The sequence below is a fragment of the Gymnoscopelus braueri genome (genome assembly GCF_963280865.1).
Source record: "Gymnoscopelus braueri genome assembly, chromosome: 16".
NCBI lineage: Eukaryota > Metazoa > Chordata > Actinopteri > Myctophiformes > Myctophidae > Gymnoscopelus > Gymnoscopelus braueri.
The window spans coordinates 38,114,316-38,139,315 of NC_137616.1; the positions used below are offsets into that span (position 1 = coordinate 38,114,316).

At 44.4% G+C, this 25,000-nt stretch overlaps 1 protein-coding gene across 1 annotated transcript in view; it reads left to right on the forward strand.

Moving 5' to 3' along the window:
* runx2b (RUNX family transcription factor 2b) overlaps positions 1 to 25,000 on the forward strand; it is a 61,248-nt gene that overhangs the window by 14,201 nt on the left and 22,047 nt on the right. The window contains 4 exon segments of the mRNA XM_080452522.1: positions 16,197 to 16,283; positions 16,286 to 16,464; positions 18,234 to 18,390; positions 22,531 to 22,635. Of these exon segments, the coding sequence (XP_080308648.1) occupies positions 16,197 to 16,283; positions 16,286 to 16,464; positions 18,234 to 18,390; positions 22,531 to 22,635 (528 nt within the window).

Consider the following 25,000-nt stretch of genomic DNA (forward strand, 5'->3'; position numbering starts at 1 on the left):
TCCTGAGCACATGCCACACACAGCCAAAGCACACTGCTGCTGACTGCTCTTAAATAGGAGGCCTTCTTCAGTGATTGGTCCAGTCTGATTGAAGGTGCCTAGCCAATCAGTGGCAGCCAGGTCTCCTCCACAGCAGGACCTGAGCTGAATGAATGAATGTCAGGGTGCATACCAAACACTGTGCAATAATTATAATAAATATAACCTTTCTTAAATACACAGATATGTAACACACATACACACACACACACACACACACACACACACACACACACACACACACACACACACACACACACACACACACACACACACACACACACACACACACACACACACACACACACACAAAGAACACTTACACACAGACACATGCACATAAAAAATGCACACATATAACCATATTAAAATGTTAGCGTTGTCTATTCAAAAATAGTAGATGTACAACACATACAATACATCTGATATTTCTGAACGTTTAAAAAAAATCTCAGCCTCAGGTCTTAATGGGATAATATCGCCTATACATTATATACACACAGACAGGGCTGTGAGCCCTCCCGTTCAGGAGCATGTGAACGCTGCAGAAAACAGTAGAGCCAGGCCTTCTGGTAAACAAACACAGAGACTGCTGGGAGTCTTCACTGGGCCTCCAAATTACTGTCTGGTTAACCAGAACCTCTGAGCCAGCCCCTTTACTGCTACACACACACACACACACACACACACACACACACACACACACACACACACACACACACACACACACACACACACACACACACATAAGCAAACACACGCACAAACGCGATCACGTATCATGCACATGCACGCACCGAGACACACACACACACACACACACACACACACACACACACACACACACACACACACACACACACACACACACACACACACAAGGCAAAACACTATTACACGCACATGCACACGTCACATAACATGCACATTGTACTGTATACAGACACAGATGCGAATGCAGGTTATGTACACACGCAAACACACATGCATACAAATACATGTTACCCCCACACACACACACACACACACACACACACACACACACACACACACACACACACACACACACACACACACACACACACATGCATCACTGTGTGGAGCCTGTCTCCACTCTGGCCCAGCCAAGGCCAAGCTGGGGGGAACTCAAGTTTTTCTCTTTATAGCGACCAGGAGAGATGTGGGATCATACACGGGCTCAGAGAGAGAGAGGGGGAGAGAGAGGGAGAAGCACACCCTGAGGGCCCATCATAAGTATTACCCCATCATCAGCCTCTCAGTGTGAGGCGATTACTGATAACAAGAACTCTGAATGTAAACACAGTTTTAATGTTTAATGACTTCTTCTCCTCTGTACCTCTCTCTCTTTTTGTTTTACAATAGTATACTCTTTCTCGACAGGACGGGTATTGTCGCTTGCCTGAAAGAAGCTTTAGATGCACAAGACTTTGATTGCTCACCCTTAAAAATCGTTTTCAGCGTCACTTTTTGGGTTGGTGAGAAGTAATTTTTTTTGTGGTATGGTTTAGTTGCCAATTATAACACGTTTATTTTATCCATGCCATATATATATTGAAACCGTGCTCACATTGTCACTGTGGAGTGTTGTCTTTCCCACAACACAGTGATCATCTTTGGGATTGTCTAGAGTTGGTTCCACGTCTGACTGTCTGTGAGTCCTGCAACTACTGGGGACAATTTCCTGTCTCTCAGGAACGCCACAGCCTATCACCGTGATCTATTACGCCATAAAATGCAGTTTTAACATTGAACGTTATCAATTCTCGAAAACGGCCCGCTATAAATCTTGTGCTTCCACGGCAAGAGCTCGCTCCAAGACGGACAATTTAATTGTCAGCCCGAGACCACATCCCAACAGGGCCGTTGCCAGGGAGGGATTTTTATGTGTGAGACATTTAGATTCTCGGCTACGCCATAACACAACACCGCAAAATAGATCATATTTGAAGGACAGCGTTTCACAACGTAATTGATGTTCCCCGGGAGACTCGGCAGTCACCGAGTCTCGCTGCTCGGGACTCACAGTTTTTTTTTTTTTTTTTGCTGTAATACCATGCAGTAGGCGTCATCCCCTGTCCTAGGCTAGGAGTAAAGCATCCTCCATCCTGGGAATAGCCGGAAAGTCTTGATTCATTTGTTGAAAGGAACAAGGGGCAGAGATCACCTGATCATCGTACAATAGCCATTCATATTCTGTCAAACAATATTTTCTCCTTTGCAGTCAGGGTTTTATTATTGTTACTAATGTTATGGAATAAACCCTGACTGGCATCTGTTTTTAAGGACATCTCAGGCTGGAGGCTGTGTATGTGAACATCCACCCCGCCCTGTCCCCTGCACCCCCCCACCACCACCCCCTCTGTGTGTGTGTGTGTGTGTGTGTGTGTGTGTGTGTGTGTGTGTGTGTGTGTGTGTGTGTGTGTGTGTGTGTGTGTGTGTGTGTGTGTGTGTGTGTGTGTGTGTGTGTGTGTGTGTGTGTGTGTGTGTGTGTGTGTTTCTCTCTCTCTCTCTCTCTCTCTCTCTCTCTCTCTCTCTCTCTCTCTCTCTCTCTCTCTCTCTCTCTCTCTCTCGCTCTCTCTCCCCACCTTGCTGTGACTCATCGCTGACCAGTAGCCCTAATAAGCCTCACTGTAATTACAGGCTAAGGCTTTGGGCAGAGGGCCATCTCAGAGTGAGTTGGATCTGTCAGCCTCAATCGTTAACTCCTTCAAGCATGCTCCGCTGGGATTTGGGTGGGCCCCTCCGGAGCAACGCAGCTAGGGCATCAGATGTCGCATCTGCAGATGTCACATGTACAGATGTCTCAAGCCACCCTGAGCCATGGCAAACCATGCGCAGAAGCCAAAGGCCCGGTCCAAGCCCCGTTTTGACATCTAAATGCGGTGGAATCAATCTAGTGCACAGGGGCGCCGGGTTGTAAGAGTTCAGCCCTAGGAGTTTGGAGTTGTTCCATGGTGAATGAGAGGGAGCTGGATGATAATCAGGAAGCGATCAACAGGGGGGAAAGAGAGAGAGAGAGAGACCCAAACCCTCAGAGGTTGAGTGCTGTTGCTTGATGCTGTTGCCCACTGCTGCGGCCGTCCGCTGTGCCTGCCCGGTACTTTTCAGCCTCTCAAGAGCTATTTTCATTTCCTGCCTATCTGATTGGCCACTTTGTGAGGGGCAGCACAGGCTGACTTTCTGCAATGATGTTGATGTTGATTGCCCCCCTGAAAACGTAGTAGCGGTGCAACGGCAATGCCAGGCAATTTCCCATGTTCAGGTTTTTCGTGTAGGACTTACTCACTGTCAGTTTATGACCATTCCCGAGATAACATCCACCACCCATGATTTGAGAGGAGCCAAGATAAACAGATATATTCAATAGCCTGTCCAAGGTGGAAAAAACATTAGCATATTGTCCATTTCTATGAGTGGATTTGCCTTCTCTCCGGTATAAATGTTTATGTCTGTGCGCAATTGGGCATCCCTAGCGGGGTATTTCCCTCCCAAATTTGGCCCTCTTCTATACATTGGTTTGGGCCTTATATGCACCTGGACATTCCTGCACACCGCTTACATGCACATACATATACATGCACCCTCTCTCGTCTCCCTCCTCCCTTCCTCTTCCTTCTGTCTTTCTCCCTCTATATCATCTACCATCCCTCCCTTCCTCCCACTCTCCTTCTCTCCATCCATCCAGAAGTCCATTATCCTTCCCTCCCTCGCTCTATCCTGGCTTACCATCCTCTAGCCAGAGAGCCAGCCTATAGTCAGTTCAGAGGTGAATGGAAGCAGTGGAAAAACGGACCAGTGTAGTTGGAGACGAATGGGAACTTTGGAAAATGGTCCGGTGATAGTCGATAGCCCCCCTGCGAGCCCTCGTCTGGAGCACTGCCTGTTCGCCTCTCTCCGTAGTCACTCTATCCATCTTGCCTGTGCCTCGTGCACCTCACATAAATCATCCTCCGTCCCGTAGAATGGACAGGGAGACCAGACCAGAGCAAAACCGCCCCCACCTTCCCCCTCCAACCCAACTATAAATCTGGTATTAGTTTTACCTCGCATAATGAATACGGGAGGCTAAACGGTCCTGGATACATGAGAACAGCATGTCTTGCAGATGTACTATAAATATTTTGAAACTAGCCGGCTAGTTTGCAGAGAGGAAGCAGACCCAACGAAATACACAGAGGAAAGACGGGGGGGAAGGGGGCGTAGAACGTGTAAAGTGGAATGTTGGCCCCAGCCTCCGAGCGTCTGTATTGTCTTTAGCACCTACAGAGGCGCTCCGTCCAAGACAAACGCTCTTTACAGGGTTCCCGTTCCCAGCCGCGGCCCCTGTACCACTCTGGACCTGCCGGCTTCCCTTCCAACCAATCCTTCAAACTGGCCTCCGAGGAGCCGGCTCGTTGTTTGATTAATAGCCCGATCGGACCTGATTGAGTGATAGATGGTTCGAGGGAGGAGGGGGAAACCGGCGAACCTCGGGGGTGCTCTTGGACCGTGTCTGGGAAAGACTGCGCCGAGTCTAGTACTAGTAATAAGGTAGCTAATGACACAATGGCTCTACAGAGCCCAGCTGCACCCAAACATGCCTGATGAGTGGAAATGAAGTCGTAGCTGATATGGCTCTGAAAGACGAAGTGTAAACGTGCAGTACACAAGCGCTGGGCACGTGCCGCATGCAGTACACACATGCAGATGCAGAAACATCCACACGCTGACATGCACATACATAGAAATGCACTCCCCCCCTCACTCACACACACACACAGTCACACACACACATGCACATGCACATGCACATGCACATGCACACGCATATACAAAAGAGTGGAAACTCTGAAAGCCCCCTTTTTGGCATGTTTCTGGACTCAGCCCCGGGCACTGTCACCCTATCCCATCAAAGAGCACACACACACACACACACACACACACACACACACACACACACACACACACACACACACACACACACACACACACACACACACACACACACACACACACACACACACACGCATACACACATGCTTAAACACAACACTTACTTGAACACACACACACTCTGCCACCCCCTTTGCCCATCCCACACACACACATGCACACCCACACACACATGCATACCCACGTGCACACCCACCCACACATGCACACGTGCACACATGAGCAGGCACACACACACACACGCAAGCACACACACAGCAGTGTGACAGCAGGTGGCGTGTGACACGTCAACATCTGAAGGTTCCTGGCAGTCAGAGGCAAAGTCTCAGCTCTCTCACTTTTTTTTCATTTCATTTTTTTTTTTTTTTGCTCTCCCTCCACGCTCAGATCTGTCATTCGGCCCCTTTAATGGCAGCCTTCGTCACATATTACTGCCTTATTTTCTCCTCTCCCTCTCCCAAGCCACAGAGGTTCCTTTTTTTGTTCCTATTTTTAAGTACAAGTGATCTCAATTAGGGACCTCCGTGAAGGCTGGAGGCGGCAGACAGGCAGAGCAATAAGAGCAGGGAGGAAATTGTCTTTATACCCCCTCCTCCCCTCCCCTCCCCTCATCCCCGCCTCCCACCACCCCCTCAGTCTCTCTCTCTCTCTCTCTCTCCCTCTCTCCCTCTCTCGTTCTCTCGTTCTCTCGTTCTCTCTCTGCCATGTTGAGAACAGAATGAAATATTAGATGAGCGTAAAGTTGCACTCTGGTTCTGTCTCTCTCTATTTCTGTCTTGGTCCATGTGCATTAATCTCTCTCTCTCTCTCTCTCTCTCTCTCTCTCTCTCTCTCTCTCTCTCTCTCTCTCTCTCTCTCTCTCTCTCTCTGTCTTTCTCTCTCTCTCTCTCTTTGGTTTGTTTGTGTTCTATTTCTTTTATTTTCCCTCAATATATTTTTCTCTTTCTAATAACATTGTTCTTTGTTCAAATGCATGAACAATTTTTTATACATAGAAATGTGTCTTTTGTCTCTCCGTTTCCCCATCATCCATTGTGCAGCCTAAGGCCTGATGTAGTCATCCTTACCGTTTCTTAAAGGCCTAATAACACTTGTTTGTCATACACCACATAAATGCCCATACAAGCACACACGCATACAATTACACACACACACACACACACACACACACACACACACACACACACACACACACACACACACACACACACACACACACACACACACACACACACACCACAGAACGTGCCTTCCTTGTCCTAACAGTTCACTGTGATGTCACGGGCTCAGTGACAAATAGTCATTATGGGCTTAGCGGTGATCTAGGATCAGTGGGTGGATGTGAGTCGCTGAGGTCGTGTCGATGAGGTAAGAAGGAGTAAGGTTTCTTCTCGCCATCATCATTGCTCCCTTGCCCTCATGTCCTGCCCTGCTGGCAGGCCGCGTGGCCCACCGATTGGCTGATGGCAGGCTGGCGGGCTGATTGGCCCGGCAGGCCGTTTGCTTCACAGTTTAAAATCCTCAGTGTTCATTTATCCATCCTACGTGTAGAGAGTGTAGATGTGAGATGTGACCAAATGGACCCATGCAGGTTTGGCTGGTTGACCTGTTCACAAGCCAACCTTCTATGGCTCCTAGTTGGTTTGTTGCTACAGACTTGCTATGAACGATTTCAGCTTTTACTGTATTGATTGACCGGGGTCCCCCAGGGGTCAATACCTGGTCCCCTCCTTTTTTGCCCTCGACACCAAATCTCTTCACTGAAAATAGTAGATCTACAAGCCCACAGTGTGATGCGTTGTGAGCTTGTAGATCTGCTATTTTTGCCAAAAGTTTGCCTATTTTCACAGAATGTTCACCTATTACGACATGCCCAGAATAGGGACGCTAGGTTGTGGTTAATTAGCAGACTGGTTGGCTCATTTAAGGCTGGCTGTTAGCTGGATGGTTGATCTTTGGCCAGCTTGCTGATTGATTGGCTTGCTCCTAGTTGGAAGGCTGGCCTGTGGACTGCTGGCTACGTGGCTGGCTCTATGGCTGGTGGCTGGTTAGCTGGATGACATGCCGAATTGCCATTTGGTTGATTGGTCGGGCTGACTGGATGCTTGGTTGCCTGGCTGGCTGGATGGCTGACTGTTTGGTTGGCAGGCTGTTCTGCTGGCCTGCCAAACATGGAAACATCCCGTTAGAGCTGAAAGCCTGGGCCTCGTCACTGCCCTCTTCTAGAAAGCTATAATTAAGTGTCTTGAAAAATGCACCACTGTGAAATGGAGCCTTAATCCTGCGTCTTAAGTGGCTGTACTTTTCCTCTCGAGCCATGAGAGAGAGAGAGAGAGAGAGAGGGAGAAATGCTGCTCGCCCATGCTGTATTTTACATTTATCCAAGTGCTGAGTTTCATTTAAGTTGTTGTTTCATTGTGTGCGTACGCACGCGTGTGTGTGTGTGTGTGTGTACGCGAGTGTGTGCGTACACGTGTGTGCATGTCCATGGGTGTGTCCTGTGGAGCTGTACTGAATGTCTGCCTGCTTATTTACATTCTGCGATCAACAATGAGCTCTGTGTGTCCTGTCATCTCTGCTAATGAGGTGTGGTTAATTGAGAGAAGAGAGCTTGTGGGCCTCTCTTTCTCTCTCTCTCTCTCTCTCTCTTCCCCCATCCCATTTATTTCTCCACCGCTTTTTCCCCCTCTCCCATCTCGCACTCATGCATAGAGAGAGCGAAAAGAGACTGTGAGAGAAATCTAGTAAAGATTCAAAGAGAGGGCCCGGACTGCTGGCGTAGCGGTCCGGGCACCTAGGCTACAATGTAGCCTGACAGCGAGTCGCGGGTTCGAGTCTCAATCCCGACGGCCTGTGCAGTGTGTCACTCCCCATCTCTCTCTCCCCCTTTCCTTTCAGCCTACTGTCCTATCATAATAAAGGCATAAAAAAGCCCCCCAAAAAAATCTTTGAAAAAAAGATTCAAAGAGAGAGGGAGAGAAAATACACAGTTCAGAAGTCTCACTTGGCTGCCAATGTTATAATGCAGCTTATAAGATTTGTGTGTGCATGCATGAGTGTGTGCGCGCGTGTGTGTGTGTGTGTGTGTGTGTGTGTGTGTGTGTGTGTGTGTGTGTGAGTGTGTATGTGTGCGTGCGTGCGCGCGCGCACGACAGTGACAGATACGACACATTATATCTCAGTGGCTAAATTAGTCAGCGTGAATGTCAGCTGAGTTTGATTTTTACCGAAAACAAATAATTGAAAGTGAACGGCGGTGCCGGGCAGAAATACAATATTACCATAAATCATAAAACGAACATTTCAGTTCGATGTGGTTGTATTATGCTGTGGTTCCTCGCTGTTTAGTGACTTCTCCTACTGTGCAGTGACTCGGAGCCAGTGTAACACAGTAGATGAATAATACCAGAGCAGAGGGAGAGAACTCGCAGCTGTGCGCCAGGAGAGCATGAGGCCTCCATGACGATTGAACCGCATTACGCCGCGTTTATTACAATGATATGAACTGCTATGAATAAAAAATCTCAATATAATATTCAATCTCGAGCGACAAAATTAGTTAAAAAAAAGTTCAGTTAAGTTCGTTTCAGCGTGTTCCAGCGGTTCGATCAATATAAAAAGCAGATTGCAGGCCCAGGGTTAAGTCCAGGACACATGGTTGTGGCACATTAACACCCTCTCTCTCCACTGTCTCCCTCACATCTCCGCTACATCAAACAAGCGGCGTTCCGTTCAAACGGTGCGGAGAGGTCGCCCTATATAGGCTCCTACCTCCTCTCTCTCTGCATGTCAGCACTCAGCAGTGGTGGAAAAAGTACTCAAATGTTTTACTTAAGTAAAAGTATCAATACTGCAATGTAGAAACACTCTGTTACAAGTAAAAGTCCGAAATTCAACATTTACTCGAGTGAAAGTACAAAAGTATTGGTATGAAATCAGTAGATTGCCTATTTTCTAATAGCCGAAGTATAGGCCTATATAAGTCTAAAGTGGTTTTGTAATAATAATCCAAATCTAAGTGACAAGTAACTAAAGTTTTCAAATAATTGCAGTGGAGTAAAAAGTACAACATTTGCCTCTGAGCCGAGGCCTAGTGGAGTAGAAATAAAAGTAATGACATTTTGAAATACTCCAGTAAAGTAAAAAATATATACCCCAAAATTGTACCTATAAGTACAGTACTTGACTGGGTAAATGTACTTAGTTACTTTACACCACTCCCACTGCCTATATCCTGTTGGGAGCTGGGAGACAGATGCTGGATGTTCAGCCGGAGTGAGCAAAGCGGAGTCAGATGGGACAAACACTCTTTGATGAGTGGAGCTTGTCAGGGCCCAAGTCACGACCAGAGAGGGGTGGAGGCCAGGGGCCTCGGATAGGGCTGTGAAAAAAAGAAAGGGGGCTCCCTCTTACCGCCCCGCCTGACTGTTGTGGGGACGATAAGAGATTCAGATTTGAGGTTGATTAGTTGGACACGAAAATGTAGTCTATGCGCACCAGCAATGAATATGTATAGGTCCACTGGAGTTGATTGGGACCAGTGGTGTAAAGTAACTAAGTACATTTACTCAGGAATCTTTACTTTACTGGAGTATTTCCAATTTTCAGTACTTTTACTTCTACTCCGTTACAACTCAAAGGCAAATATAGCCTACTTTTACTCCACTACAACTATTGGTCAACTTTAGTTACTTACTTTGTAGATTTTAAATATTATTACAAAACATATATTAACCACTTCAGCCCCATATAGACTTCTTTGAAAAATAGCAGATCTACAAGCTCACAACAGGTTGTGATCTGCTATTCTCAAATGACGTTATACATTTTGAATAAGCTATAGCCTACTTTTACTTTTGGTACTTTAAGTACACTTTGATGCCAATACTTTTGTACTTTTACTCAAGTAAATTCTGAATACCAGACTTTTACGTAACAGAATATTTCTACACTGCAGTATTGATACTTTTTCCATGCACCACTGTCCACTGCCAATGAATATGTAGTTCCACTGGAGTTGATTGGGATGATGACACACTGGTGATGATATGAAAAGCGATACGCGCACGGTATGCTTTGCCTTTCATCCGTAAAATGTACAAATAAACCTTTTCTCCAAAATGACATTCCTGTCAGAAACTCGAATCAAATCAGCGGCACTATAAATATGAATTAGAGCTGATTGCGTTGATCGTGTTAACGATATGGAATTGACATGATATCTCTCTCATCTCTTTCATCCTCGACCAAAAAACGCAAATAAACAGTTTCCAATTTGAAATCCTATAGACCTTTAGGATGTTTTCCCCGTTTCGTCCCCCCCCCCCAAAAAAAATGTATTCAGTGGTGAAAAAGTGATATTATCGGCGCTGAAACTCGACACCGTTGGAATAACAGCCTCCACAGTTCCAGCAAGGCCATGTTTATCGCTATTACAGATTTAATTACAACTATACGCATTTATCCATCCATAAATTGTGAGCTGATCTCGGAGAATGTTGGACAATGTGAATCATATTTCAGGCGCGTTTGGGGCACCAGTGAAGGGAAGTGTAACTCAATCACTTTTCTCCTCTCTCTCTCTCTATGACGAGGTGCCAGATGCGTGTCAGTGCTTTCAGACTTTATATATCCCTCCACACACACGCACGCACACACACACACACACACACACACACACACACACACACACACACACACACACACACACACACACACACACACACACACACACACACACACACACACACACACACACACACACGCACACGCACGCAGGCGGGCGTGCACAGCACACTATAATATTATAGATATCACTATATAAGCTCAATGATATACACTCACATATTTTACTTAAAGTAAAAGTACAGTATCAATACTGCAATAGGCCTATATAAATACTCTGTTACAACAAGTAAAGGTCCGGAATTCAAAATGTACTTGAGTAAACGTACAAAAGTATTGGTATAAAAAATTTACTTAAAGTAGCAAAAGTAGAAAGTAGGCTATACTCATTATGCAGAATGTCCTATTTCAAGTTCAAATCTTTTGAAAACATCCGATCTACAAGCTCACAATGCCTGAGGCATTGTGAGCTTGTAGATCGGATATTTTCAATTGGCCGAAATGTATATAGGGCTGAAGTGGTTAATGTATATTTTTTAATTATAATCAAAATCTACAAAGTAACTAACTAGTAACAAAAGTTTTCAAATAATTGTAATGGAGTAAAAGTATAATATTTGCCTCTGAGGTGTAGTGGAGTAGCCTACAAGTATTGAAATTTGGAAATACTCCAATAAAGTAAAAAATACCTCAAAATGTTACTGAAGTAGGCTACAGTAGGCCTACTTGTCTTGAGCTACATGTACTTATTTACTTTACACCACTGACAGTAGATACACACAAAACGCTCAAAGTCATTCAGATCTCATATTAAGCTTTTATTTTGTCTTGAAGCATATCCAGACCTTAAACAAATTAACATCACAATAACAAGTAAAGTCCCAAAAACAATTCGGAGGGGTCTAAATAAGTCGCTTGCCTAAAATAACAAGTTATACGATCGCATCTGTTCTTTAGGCAAGCGACGCTTTATACGTGCGACTGGGCGACTGGCCGCTGCAATCTCCTTCATCAGTGGTAGGCTACTTAAGTACAATTTTGAGGTATTTTTACTTTAATACTGGAGTATTTCCAAATTTCAGTAGCCTACTTTTACTTACTCCACTACATCTCAAAGGCAAATGTTTTTTTACTCCACTACAATTATTTGAAAACTTAAGTTACTAGTTACATTGTAGATTTTAATTATTATTACAAAACCTACTGTAACCCCTTCAGCCCTATATACATTTCGGCCATTTGAAAATAGCCGATCTACAAGCTCACAATGTGATCTGCTATTTTTGTATACATTTGAAGACTTGTGAAACGGGACATTCTATAGTGCATAATGAGTACTTTGTACTTTTGATACCAATACTTTTGTACTTTTAATCAAGTATATTTTGAATTCAGGACTTTTACTTGTAACAGAGTATTTCTACATTGCAGTATTGATACTTTTTACTTAAGTAAAAAAAACATGAGTAGCCTACTTTTCCCATGCTGCCTACGTGCGACTATAGCTATAACCTGGCAGCTGCACCAGTCTCCTTCATTTAGAAATAGAAACCTAGGACTATATCAAAGGCCGTTTTGTCACATAAAGCCACTGCAATAAACTGGTGTTTGGGAGCGGAGTATAGCGGGGAAACACACAGATCAACAGGGGCCACATGTTGCGGTGTCACCCTGTTGTCGTGTGATGTGGAGGGGGTCCTTGACTCATTCTCCACTCACTGGGAAGAGACGTCAACATCGGGAGACTGGTGACGATGATGATGCAGGCAGGGTCGTGTGTGTGTGTGTGTGTGTGTGTGTGTGTGTGTGTGTGTGTGTGTGTGTGTGTGTGTGCGTGTGCGTGTGCGTGTGTGTGTGTGTGTGAGTGAGAGGGCTGGTATTAAAGTGCAGTGTTGGGAAAAGTACTCAATTTTTTTACTTAAGTAAAACTGCAATATTGAAGTAGGCTACTCTGTTACAAGTAAAAGTCCGGAATTCAAAATGCACAAAAGTATTGGCAAGTTAAAGTACTCATTATGCAGAAGGTCCCATTTCAAGCTTTCAAATGTATACAAAATCCTTTGAAAATAGCAGATCTACAAGCTCACAATGCCAGCACTGTGAGCTTGTTGATCGCTATGTTCAAATGGCCGAAATGTATATGGTCTGAAGTGGCTAATGTATGTTTTGTAATAATAACCCAAATCTACAAACTATAACTAAAGTTTTCAAATAATTGTATGGACAAGTACAATATTTGCCTCGGAGATGTGGTGGAGGTGATGTAAAAGTATTGGAAATCGGAAACACTCAAGTAAAGTTGCCTATACAAATACCTCAAAATTGTACTTAAGTGCAGTACTTGAGTAAATATACTTTACACCACTGTTGAAGCGGAGACTTGTATAGGAGCTCACAGAGGGTAGAGGATGCCCTCTACAGTAGAGCTGGGTCTGCTCTTGACAATTATTTGACACCACCCATCCATCCTGCCCCTACACCCGGCCATTTCCATATTATAATTATAGGCGCCACATAAAATATTTATAGACATGGAAAACGAGAGATACAATATATGCATATTTATTTATTTAAATGTGTGGCCCACTGATCAATTGTAATTATAGAGGAGGACTGCAGGGATGTTTATGAAGTTAAATTTATCTGACAAACATTTCCATTCAAGTTTGCGCTCTAGTACCCTCTTTTCAGCTGTATTATGGCAAACTTATAGGTAATAGGGCAGGCCCAATACATATGTATTAGTAATTTCATGAAATATAAACCATGGTTTTACGCAAGAGATGTAGTTAACTTATGATAACTTTTTACTGTTGGCAATTGTTTGGAATAATGATGATTCTATAATGTCGGTTCGTGCGTAAAAGGCAGTCTTTTGGTGCCACCCGGGGCTCTGTTTGATTGATTGCACCACTACACTGCTGTATAGAATAAATTGATTGATTGATTGATTGATTGATTGATTGATTGATTGATTGATTGATTGATTGATTGATTGATTGATTGATTGATTGATTGATTGATTTAATATTTTATTAAACAGAAAAGCAAACAGCACGAGTACAGTCATACACTTATTATAGTCTAAAAGAATCACACAAAAAGTCCAGTGGACTTGTTTCCATTGAGGTCCTATATTGAGGTCGTAAATTGGCTATTAAGTGGCCAATCGAGCTGTGCACTTGGATTTCACATAGTACAAAAAAAAAGAACTATAATGCATGCAGCAAATGGCTTATCGGGTAGATCACAGGCAGTGTAATTATGTCCAGGCCTATAGAATATAGGCTACCTGTAGGTACATATACCTGTACAACAGCTCTCCCCTGCGACCGAGTGAAACTCTACCCCACCTGAGTCACACGCTCTCCGGTGACTCGTTCACTCTGGCGGCGCAACACAACTTCTGTTTCTCTTATGTTTGCCTCCTGGGCTCTGATCCTCTCACAGCCACGTTTATTGTGCCGAGAAAACAATAAGAAACACCCACGATTTATGGACTTTACCCGAATTATTCAATCAAAATGACTGCTTCCAGTTCCAAACCTCCGAAAAGCGCGTGGATTATCCTGGGGAACGGTGAAACGTCGGTATGTTTGCCTATTTTTTGTTCTTTGTTCTATTAGGCTATGCTTCAGCTCTGCTTGTAACACAAATAAAAGATCCATGATCGTGAACGTGAGCCGGTGATATTTTTACGCATACTTTAAAACGACCCGTCCGCGCGCGCCATGCAGTCGCCTATAGCCGTGTGTGTGTCCACAGCCTGTCCATGTGTGATAGATCACTGTTTCCCAAACAGTGGGTCGCGGACCAATTTCATGGGTCACGAGTAAATGTCAAAACATTTTAAACATGTTTTAATTACTTTTCAAATAATTGAATGAATACACATTTTAAAAAAATAAAATAAATTCCACAAATTAGAAAACAAATGTTTAAGAAGTTCGTGCCTCCTTGTGATCTATATAGCTCTGCTATTTTCACTAGTTTTGGTACCGGGAAAACGTCTAATAATCTCTCTTTTGGGTCTTGAGCTACACAGTTTGGGACCCACTGTGATAGATGATAACCGCGGTGATCGCAGAGAAGCAATAGATCTCACTCCAGACACACCACGTGTTGGAGTCGCATCAGCACAATAATTGCCGGGCTGCTCTATATAAACCACAAAACCGTGAGCACGGGAAACCCCGACCTCCAAAAACACTAACCACATTTACGGCTACAAAAAAAAACGCTCTCGTTTTTCCGCCTCCTTCATCTTCACCGGCAATGAGTTTTTTTTCTCTCTCTCTCTCTCTGTAGTTTCATTTCATCAACCTTTTTTTAACCCTATATGTTAAAACGTGCGGTTGGAACCGAGCAACTTCTTCGTGGCAAATAGTAGTGTATAGAACGAGCGACTCTCAGTGGCTATAAATAGCGCTATTATGTATTGTTAAAACTTAAAAGCAGGGTGTTCGTATCTTATATTCATCTTGACTTTTGAAAACTGTGTGTGTGTGTGTGTGTGTGTGTGTGTGTGTGTGTGTTGTGTGTGTGTGTGTGTGTGTGTGTGTGTGTGTGTGTGTGTACACACATAGCCCGCGGGGCTTTCGGCTTTTGACTTTGACACAAAGACTTCAGTGACGCACCTGGAGCAGCAGCGTGCGCTTTGAGAGAGAGAGAGAGAGAGAGAGAGAGAGAGAGAGAGAGAGAGAGAGAGAGAGAGAGAGAGAGAGAGGGAGTAGAGAGGGGAAGAGAGAGGGAGAGAGAGGTGAGAGGAGAGAGAGAGAGAGAGAGAGAGAGAGTAGAGAGAGAGAGAGTAGAGGAGAGAGAGAGAGAGAGAGAGAGAGAGAGAGAGAGAGAAGAGAGAGAGAGAGAGAGAGAGAGAGAGAGAGAGAGAGAGCAAAGAGAGAGAGAGAGAGAGAGAGAGAGAGAGAGAGAGAGAGAGAGAGAGAGAGAGAGAGAGCAAGAGAGAGAATGAGAGAGAGACAAAAACTCTTTGAGCATCTGGGGTGGGGACTGTTCCACTTCAGAAGTTTTTTTTTGTAATTGCATATTATTGTTTTGGCTTTTTATTTAGCGTTATTTATATATCCACACACACCACGTGAGCGCCTGGGTTTGCTTGTCATGGACACTTACGCTGAAAAAGTCGGACGAATTCGAGAGAGATGTGGAATAAAAAAAAAGACCTTGTCATCAAAAAACATGATCAAGCAAAGTTCCAGGGTGTTTTTCTACTGGAGAGAGAGTATTTTATGTCGTTTTGAAAGGCGGACCCACCAAAAAAAGTCTGTAGTGGAAGACAGAGAGAGGGTTTTTCAATCGCCAGCGTGCGTCGCCGCCGCGGAGAGTCAGTCCCATTTTCCGCTGGCAGATGTGTTGACGTTGAACTTGAAGTTGTTGAAGCACCGGCGCTGCTCCTGCTGCTCCCTCCGCCGCGGGAGAAACAGGAGGAGAGAGGAGCAGAGGAGTGGAGGAGAACTTTTTTTTTTTTGTTTGTCTTTCCTCTCGATCTCACCTTTTTTTTTTTCTTCTTTTTTTTTTAAAATCCAACCACTTGTTGTGATGCGAATCCCCGTAGATCCCAGCGCCCCAGCGCCAGCCGGAGGTTCAGCCCGCGTCCAGTAGCCTACAGCCGGTCCCGGGCAATAAGATGAACCACGATGTGAGCTCGCCCACGGTCAGACCGTGGACCCGGCGGCCGTGCCAAGGCTGCGGCCCCACGAGAACCGCAGCATGGCGGAGATCATCGCGGACCACCCGGCCGAGCTGGTCCGCACGGACAGTCCCAATTTCCTCTGCTCGGTGCTGCCCTCGCACTGGCGCTGCAACAAGACGCTGCCCGTCGCCTTCAAGGTAAAGCTCTCTCGGTCACTCTCTCTCTCTCTCTCTCTCTCTCTTGCTCGCTCTCTCTCTCGCTCTCTCTCTCTCTCTCTCTCTTTGTGGATTTATTTCTAATTGAAAATTAACTCTGTGAAAATGATTGTGGCATAGCCTTATTAAAACGAGGCAAAAATTGTGAAAATAGCCAATCTACACGCTCACAACATTGTTAGCTTGTAGATCGGCTATTTATTTTATTTTTTGCCTCTTTCTTATATTATTTGACAATTTGGCCAATGTTTGACCAGTTTGTATAGTATATTAAAATGACCACATTGGCATTGAACGAGTGTTAACCTGTGCTTTTTGGCATTACAGACAATTAAAAGAAAACATGTTTTTATTATAGCTAATATGTATGTGCTAAAATGCATTTTAAGAGATGATGCTTATAGGATGTGATGTTTATTTTTGTTTTGAAATATGCTCTGTTGTTGCTGTCTTCAGAAATCTATTTATGTCGAACAATTAATAACAATGAATTGTAGGTAGGGCCTCTTCCCCACTAAATCCCAATACCGTTATAATATAATTAGAGCCTAATCACATTCTATTTGAACGATTATCTTTTAATTTATTACAGACAGCTATGTGATTTCTGATGATTTTTAATCCCATAGTCATGAAGCAATGAGCTATACTTGTAGGCCTATTAAAGCTAATTAATTATGATTTCATCACATTTCATTACATGTTAAAAATAAACAAATAAATGCCAGCAGGCCTACTGCACCCATTTCTTTAATAACAATTAATGTTTAATAGAAAAGGTAAAAACAAAAACAATAATAAAGAGTTTCCAGCACTCCTAGCCATGTTGACATTTATTAGTCTGCTGTGCCTGAATTAACTCACAAAGAATAAATATTAATTCCCACCAAAGATAAATGTTTTATTTGGATTTAGGATTTTAGACCTATACTTGTATTTGAAAGGAAATTTAACAGGCCTATTAATAACTCAAGAGTTTAATATAACTCAGATGTTATTTTAAAGATCAAAAGATGCTAGTTTGGGCACATAGATCAACGCTTGTGTCATTAGCTGTCATTACTACACCCCTGTCAGTATTCCACCTCTCTGTAATTATTTTCTTTTATCTATCTCCAACATTGTAAATGATAACTCTGGGCTTATAGTTGCTGCAGTCTCCCATTAAAAAAACACTGTCATTTGATACTTTTTATTTCACAGATTTTTGAATTTGATAAGTTACAGAGTTCCCATTAATCATGACATCAATAGCAGCTGTTTAAGCAGTTGACACACATTAAATGAAACTCATTTATCAACGTAATTTGAGGGCAACGCTAGCAGGAGCCGGTGATGTAACACAGTCTGCAACCCTATATTGATTTTATATATTTTTTAATTTATTTTGAGTGATTGAAATTAAAACCATGTTATTTTTACTACACCGTTCCTGGCGTACCTTCTCCAGTCACAGAACTGTGTGATATTAATTTGCTTGAGTATTCTTCCTGTCTTTATCATCATGGTTTCATAACAATATGGGCTTGGCCTCAAAAATGCATTATAATATTGACTGGGGATATATTTTAATCTGCATGGATGGATCCTATAATACATTAAAATCAACTCATTTAGAGGAATGTTTGCATTATATTCCTCCTATAATTAATCCTTGTTTGCTCTTTGGGCTGAAAAAACAAACAAAAAACGTAACGTAATTTATATCAGTTTTGCCCTTTGACCTTTGACGTCTCCGTGTGCCTGGGCAGGTGGTGGCACTCGGGGACGTAACCGACGGGACCGTTGTCACGGTGATGGCGGGGAATGACGAGAACTACTCTGCAGAGCTGCGCAACGCCTCCGGAGTGATGAAGAACCAGGTGGCGCGCTTCAATGACCTTCGCTTCGTGGGTCGCAGTGGCAGAGGTGAGGCGTACCTCACTACCGTTCAATGGGGGGCTAATAGCTGCATTAGCCATGTGGATTAGTGGTCACATTCCCTACACTGTGACCGCATAATGATCCACACATCAGCCACTTGAGGTTCAAATCCCACCGGCTGCCTCCTATAACATCTGCGGGGTGATTCACATCGGCCCTTTCTCTTTCATCCTTTGACATCTTAGCCATTTTCTCTCCTGTGAGCTTTATAGGAATACATTTTTACGTGTTATCACCTATCAGGTGGTGACCCACTTGAAACGGTCCCCGCAGAGTGATAGTGGCCATTCAGGGCCGAGGGCCACATGCCGTGTCAGATATATGATATTTGACATCTTGACAAGTCCGAGATCTAATAGAACCATTAAAAACGCCATCCCTTCCTTGTGTTTCTGTCTAGAAGCTAGCAAATCCATGTCATATTCTGTCCTCTGTCACATCCCCCCCACCCGAAACAAAATGCACAACTTCCCTGCGGAATTGTGACCCATTTCTCCGTCTTCCGGCCCCAGTTTGCGAGCCATGCACAGCTTCACAATCAGAGAATGTGACCGTGACTAATCCATCGTCGTCTACATACAGTATGTTAGGCAGTGTTGATTTGATGAGAGCACAGCATTCATTGCCTGTGAAGGCCTCGTGTGTGACAGTGACAGTTTGCCTGACGTGACCTTGCTAGGTTCATTAGGTTCCTTATGAACACGTTGGTGTGTGCAGCAGCCGCGGCGGCACATCAGTCTCATCAGATGTCCTCGGGCTCTTGAGGGAGCTTGCCAGTGGCGCAGCCCTCCTCTATTGGAGCAAATGACATTCCGCGAATATTTGGCATTGCCCTCGTTGCTGTTAGCGTCAATTACATGTTGTGCAACCGAGTCATCTCATTTACTGCAAGAGAGGTTTGGCACCTAGGGATGGGTTTTTTTTCTCTTCTCTCTGCAACAATTCCTCACACATGCAATAAAGAGAATGTCAGGCTTCTTGCCCCTGGTGTGTAGCATTGGAAGTGCTTTCAAAGGGAGAGATATTCAGTTTCTGAAAGCAAAGAAAAAACCCTACAGAATGGACGTTCGGATAAATTGTCAGTGATAAGCGCTGTCATCGAATCTGCCTGTGGCATGGTGACATGTGGCATGGTGACAGCAGTTAAACATGTTTGCCTTCAGTTCAGTCCCTTTAGTTCAGTGGTTCTCAAAGTGGGGTCTGGGGACCCCCAGGGGTCCTTGAAGGGGTTTGAGGGGGTCCCCGGCAAAATGTGTTAATATAGCAATTAAAGTTAGTTTAACCACTTTAACCCTATTTTATACTTCGGCTTATACTGTATACTTCGTTTATGAATAGAACAGATTTTGTAAGCACAAATCTTCTCATCTGGGGGTACATGGCATAACATCTTTTCAGATGGGGGTCCGCAGCCAAATATATACATGTATAGATTTGTCATTGACATGAAAAAGTGTGAGAACCACTGCTTTAGTTCTGGTCAAAGGTGTGTGTGTGTGGGGGGGGGGGGGCAGAGAGAGGGATAGAGAGGGAAGGAGGGGGCAAAGAACTATAGGAGGACGCACCAAGGCTGAGGAGGACCCATCACCACGGAGACGGAATTGTGTGTCCTTTCGCTATGTGACACGGAATCTGGTGACAGGAAGTGACATAGGAGCCGAGGGGGGGGGGGGGGGGGTGATTGGAATACGAGGCGTCTGAAACATATACTCTACTTGGAGTGAGATAAGTACTTGCAGGGCGACCAGATAGGATGTTAGATAGCTAAAAGACATGCAAGAAGAGAGACGGGAGTAAAGGGCCGACAGTGATGGACAAGGAGGGACAATTAGAGCCCTGAATATGTGGTACAATACAGACGACACTGAGGGATAGCACAGTATTACGATAAGGCCAGGATGAAATCCAATACTTATTGATAACATCATCACTAGAGTGCGCAGTGTAACACCAGTGGAAGACATAATGGAGGGTAAAGGACAGCTCTGCCTGTTACTATCGATAACAAATTGAGCCCTTGTTAAGACGGACAAGCCACGATACAGATGACTGCAATCAAGTAGGGGAAATAATTAATAATTATTCGATTAATTGATTAATTAATCGTCAGAAAATTGTTAATTCATTAATCAACTTTGGGCATGTCGTTATAAGCAAAAATGTTAAGAAATTGCAAAAGATTTTCAATAACAGATCTACAAGCCCACGACGTGTTGCAATGGGATGCATTGTGAGCTTGTAGATCAGATGTTTTTACCGCACGACACTGTCATGCGAAGAAATATAAAATAGGGCTTGAATGGTCCAGACAAAGTCGATTCTCAAGAAGCAGATGTCAAGTGAAAGCAAGCACAGTAGTTCCTCTGAGTGCATAGTTTTGAGGTGGACCACCTTCACCCCTAAAATAAAATCACATCCAAATTGTTGAGCCTAGAATTGACAAACGATTAGGCTGTCACATCGCGGCCGACCACCCCATGGACAATGGGACAATCATACGTCACTTTTAAGCCTAATGCTGCTTCAAAAAGTAGCTTAAAATGTTGAACTTCACCCTTAGAATGCAATAATCAGTTTAGTTATGTATCGTGTATGCATTTCTGATATGTGCTATTCACAGCTATATATAAAAGTTACATTTTTGTTAGCTGGTTGTACTTTATTTACCATAATTTTATGCTCTAAATGAAATCACAAAGAAAATGAATTATCAAATAATGAATCGATTACAATAAAACATTAGTTGCATCTCTACGGTCAATTAGCCTCGATCTCCAGGCTTTTATTGTTTAGTTTTGCTAAAAAATAAAAGCCTGGCCCAGCGCGTCGGTGCACTCGGTATGAGGAAGTGTTTCATTTCCCAACCAACCAGAGTGCAGTGGGCGTCGCTCGTAATGTTGTGTTAACGGGGCGGGGGTTGACGGACAGATCGGTGAACCAATGGGATCAGGCGCAATCTCTCGCCGGCTCTATACACCCGCCCCTCTATACACGAAATCAGGAGCGTTGGGGCAGCCTAACGGTCAATAGACTGAACTCCAGAATGCAGGGCTAAATGTCCCATCCTGTCACAGATCAGTGTTCACTCACATGAACCTCACATCAGGACAGCAGGCCACCTGTTTGTCTCTGAGATGGTATCTACCAGGCTCATCTCAGGAGTGCTCTTTTAAAGGAATATTTACAGCAGGCTAAACCATGTGGTGGAGCTAAGAAGGGGAGGAAACGGACAGTGATATGGGGGGGCGTGTACTACCGGACAGCTGTTCTGATGAGTCGAAGCGGCGACGCACTCCCCACTTCCTGTTTCCTGCGCGTGACCATGGCGACGTGATTCGTCTGCATACCTTAGACGTTAGTGTTTGTGCTGAGTCGGCGGCTGCACTCTGATTCACAATGTTCCTGCTGCTTTCTACCCCTCTCTTTCTCTCCATCTCCATCTCTCTCTCTCTCTCTCTCTCTCTCTCTCTCTCTCTCTCTCTCTCTCTCTCTCTCTCTCTCAGTCACACACGCACGCGCGCACACACACACACACACACACACACACACACACACACACACACACACACACACACACACACACACACACACACACACACACACACACACACACACACACTCTCGCTCTCTCTCTCTCTCTCTCTCTCTCTCTCTCTCTCTCTCTCTCTCTCTCTCTCTCTCTCTCTCTCTCTCTCTCTCGCTCTCTCTCTCTCTCTCTCACACGCACACACACGCACTCAACCCCAAGGCAACAACTGCTGAGGATTATCAAGAAAGGAAGTGACTATTAAAATGCCTCTCTCTCTCTCGCCCACGCACACACGCAGCGTTAGACGGGGAGAAACTCAGGATAACAAGACAGTGGCTCTTTCAATCAATCTCCCATTGAGCTGCCGCCAAAGCGACCCAAATAGACCTCGCGAAACAGCCAATGTTGTCTGCCGTTAATCCACTTAAGGCTGATTTGTCCCAGTTTGTATTTGCTATTATGGGATGGCGACCACACTTGTGACTAGGGGATGGTTTGGGTGGATGAATGTGGTACATTGTCCGCCCCCCCACCCCCCCGTCCCCCCGCTCCCCCCAGATGACTTGTCATTTTAATGTTGTTTCATGTTCCCGCAGGCAAGAGCTTCACCCTGACAATCACCGTATTCACCAACCCTCCGCAAGTGGCCACTTACCACCGAGCCATAAAGGTCACTGTGGACGGGCCGCGCGAGCCCAGGAGTGAGTACCGACACACACACACACACACACACACACACACACACACACACACACACACACACACACACACACACACACACACACACACACACACACACACACACACACACACACATGCGTGCATTAACCATTTTCACCCCGGGGTCCCTATTTTGAACATGTCATTGGGTGAACATTCTTTTTTTAAACATTTTCTACGATAGCAAAAAAATGGCAGATCTGCAAGCTCACAACGCATTGCAAAGCAATCACATTGTGAGGATGTAGATCGGCTATATTTCTGCTATTCGTCATATGATGAAGTATAGGGCATAAGTGGTGAATGTGGCCGACACACACACACACACACACAGTGATATCGACTGTCTGTATTTCCACTGTGAGAATATGCGTATTCCTGCAAAAGCACAATACGTCTCACATACAGATGCACACGCACACATGCCTAGCTGCTAGACTAAAGCGATAAGCACATTCGAAGCCCGATACTGGTCCATTTGGTTACATTTGTACACTGTCAGAGTTAAATGAACAGTCCGGATTTTACAGTGTATTTGCCTTTGACTGGACAGTGGGTGGATCTCTGCAGCGAGCCAATGGCATTTTAAATCCTAAGGCTCATGGTTTAAAAATGGATCTCTGCCTGAAATGGCGACATGGTAATAAAACAAGTTAATTTGCCAAAACAAAAAAAGGGCTTTTGCTGGAAAGAAATATCTGATCGTTTTAAATAGCAATCAACAGGTTTTTTAATTAAGTTAACTTCTCAGAAAACAGCCCATTTTCCCATGGGACAGAATGAGGGGTGGAGTGAGAAAGTGAGGGAGAGAGAGAAAGAGAAAGAGAGAGAGAGAGGGAGAGGGAGAAAGAGAGACAGGGAGAGAGAGAGAGAGAGAGAGAGAGACTAGCAGACAAGGAGATACAGACAGATAGAGTGAGAGGCACAGACAGAAATAGAGACAGAGAGAGAGGGATATACAGTACAGACAGACAGACGCACAGTAAAATATTCCCTTACAGGTCCATTTGGCAACTCTTGTACACTCTCAGAGTTAAATTAACACAGAGGATTTTACTGTGTGCAGAGACATCGGAGACCTAGAAATAGAGAGCGATGGAGAGAGAGGCATAGCGACAGAAGGAGAGAGAGAGAGAGAGAGGGTACAGCGGGTAGCAGAGTGCTAGCATCAGCTCATTTTAATGGCCCATATAAAAACAAGACTTTACTATAGACGTCAGTGCCAACTGGTCTGGCAGGCAGCTGTTTCTTCGGCCCTCCTCCCTATTCATAAAACACACACACACACGCGCACACACACACACACACACACACACACACACACACACACACACACATATACTCTCATCTCATGGCGTCTCAATGAACAATATCACATCCCAAACAACCGTCGTCACACATATGGGACAGAGGACGCCTGGAGACACTGGGATTAGTAGCGCCATCACTCTCCGCCTTATTGGAACCTGCCCATGGCGCCATCGTGAGCGCCACCCGTGCACATGCAGCGCACGTAGCGACGCGCCTGCCACGGTGACGCGCGGCCACGAAAAATAAATCTCACGTTCACACGTACAGTATAAGGCCCTCCTCTCCTCCACCTACAGTATAATGTTCCTCTCCATGCACTCTCAAATAGACACTCGTGCGTGCATCGCCAACACACACACACACACACACACACACTCACACACAGGGCTTATCAACACACATTCGCGCACACTCAGCGTTCGTCACGTGCACTGAAATGACGACATACGTGTCCTCAAGAGCACAAGCAAGCAGGCACGCCTCCCCCTCTCTCTGTCTCGCTCCCCCTCCCCCTGTCTCTCTTTTTTGTCCCTCTCTGTCTCTCTGTAGCCATCATGTTTGATCGAAAGCATTTCCTGTGCATCTGCTGTCCCTCTCAGACAACTGCTGTTGTTTGTGACGAGCGGAAGAGAGGCGGAATGGAATTTGTTTATAACGGGGCTCAGTCTACTGTCAGCAACGACGACTTTACATTCTTGTCCAAAAACACTTAAAGTAAAGGAAAAACAGTTCTAGAATAAATTAGATATACTGTATATACAGTATGTGTATATATGTATATATATATTTGTACAGTATATATGTATACAGTTTATTTATTTATTTATTTATTTATTTATTTATTTATGTATTATATATGTACAGTATATGTAATAAACAGACACTACAACTTGAAAGAATATGGGTAATTGTTAGTCATTATTTTAGTCATTTTCTTTTCAACATCATCAACCTTTTTTCGGGAACAATAATTTAGGCCATAAAGAGCATGTCATCATAGCTGACCCTAGCACCCATGTTCACTTTGTTCTTAAG